General features: G+C 57.5%; 1 protein-coding gene across 1 annotated transcript in view; it reads right to left on the bottom strand.

Annotated features, from left to right (window-relative positions):
- The window catches only part of KAT8 (K(lysine) acetyltransferase 8), a gene marked incomplete at its 5' end in the record, with an annotated part of 8,249 nt that extends 7,402 nt beyond the window's left edge, over window positions 1-847 (bottom strand). The window contains one exon of the mRNA XM_010573981.1: window positions 21-847. Within this exon, the coding sequence (XP_010572283.1) occupies window positions 21-847 (827 nt within the window). The remainder of the gene's footprint in view (window positions 1-20) is intronic.
- Between the last annotated feature and the right edge of the window lie 585 nt (window positions 848-1,432).

Below are 1,432 nucleotides of genomic sequence, written 5' to 3'. Positions count from 1 at the left end.
GGGTCGCCGTCGGGGTGGACCTTCAGGTGACGGGTGAACTGGGGCTTGTAGCGGAAACGTTTGCCGCAGCGCCCGCAACCGTAAGGTTTCTCGCCGGTGTGGATGCGTTGGTGCTTGACCAAGTTGGAGCTGACGCAGAAACTCTTGCCGCAAGCGCCGCACCGGAACGGTCTTTCGCCCGTGTGGGTCCTCTGGTGCTCGATGAGGGTGGAGCTCTGCCCAAAAGCCTTCCCGCATTCCCCGCAACGGTACGGTCGCTCGCCGGTGTGGGTCCGTTGGTGGGACGCTAAGTGGGTCTTCTTCTTGAACCGTTTCTCGCATTGCCCGCAGGAGAAAGGTTTTTCACCGGTGTGGGTCCTCTCGTGCTTGACCAAGTTGGAACTGAGGCCGAAGGTCTTGCCGCAACGCCTGCAACCGTAGGGTTTCTCCCCGGTGTGGGTCCGGAGATGTTTGACCAAGTTGGAGTTCCGTCCGAAGGTCTTGCCGCATTCGGGACAGGCGTAAGGCGTTTCGCCGGTGTGGGTTCGGCGATGCTCGGTCAAGGTGGAGCTGCGGCTGAAGGCGCGGGAGCAAACCGGGCAGGCGTAGGGTTTTTCGCCGGTGTGGGTCCGGAGGTGTTCGGCCAAGGTGGAGCTGCGGCTGAAGCTCTTCTCGCATTGGCCGCAGGTGAAGGGACGTTCGCCCGTGTGGGTCCGTTGGTGCTCGATCAGGTTGGAGCTCTGCCCGAAGGTCTTGCCGCACTCGGTGCAGCGGTAGGGTTTCGGCGGCGTCCTGCCGCCTTCCAGGAGACCCAGCAGATTGATGAAACCACGCGGGCGACCACCGCTGCGGGCTGGTGTCACGGTGCCTGGGAGAGGAACATCCATTGGGTTGTTGTTCTGCCACGGAAGGATGTTCTCCAAAGAAGAACATCTCCTGGTGGGTCGTTGGGATGTTCTCCAAGGAACAACATCTCCCGGTGGGTCGTTGTTCTACCACGGAGGGATGTTCTCCAAAGAAGAACATCTCCCAGTGGGTCATTGCTCTACCACGGAGGGATGTTCTCCAAAGAAGAACATCTCCCGGTGGGTCGTTGTTCTACCACGGAGGGATGTTCTCCAAAGAAGAACATCTCCTGGTGGGTCGTTGGGATGTTCTCCAAAGAAGAACATCTCCTGGTGGGTCGTTGGGATGTTCTCCAAAGAAGAACATCTCCTGGTGGTTGTTCTGCCACGGAAGGATGTTCTCCAAAGAAGAACATCTCCCACTGGGTTGTTTTTCTACCACGGAGGCATGTTCTTGAAAGAAGAACATCTCCCAGTGGGTCATTGGGATGTTCTCCAAAGAAGAACATCTCCTGGTGGTTGATTCTACCACGGAGGCATGTTCTTGAAAGAAGAACATCTCCTGGTGGTTGATTCTACCACGGAGGCATGTTCTTGAAAGAAGAACA

Source organism: Haliaeetus leucocephalus, unplaced genomic scaffold (assembly GCF_000737465.1).
Source record: "Haliaeetus leucocephalus isolate CR32 unplaced genomic scaffold, Haliaeetus_leucocephalus-4.0 Scaffold404, whole genome shotgun sequence".
Classification (NCBI taxonomy): Eukaryota; Metazoa; Chordata; class Aves; order Accipitriformes; family Accipitridae; genus Haliaeetus; species Haliaeetus leucocephalus.
The sequence above is the reverse complement of the archived record's forward strand: the minus strand, read 5'-3'. Positions and strand labels throughout refer to the sequence as shown.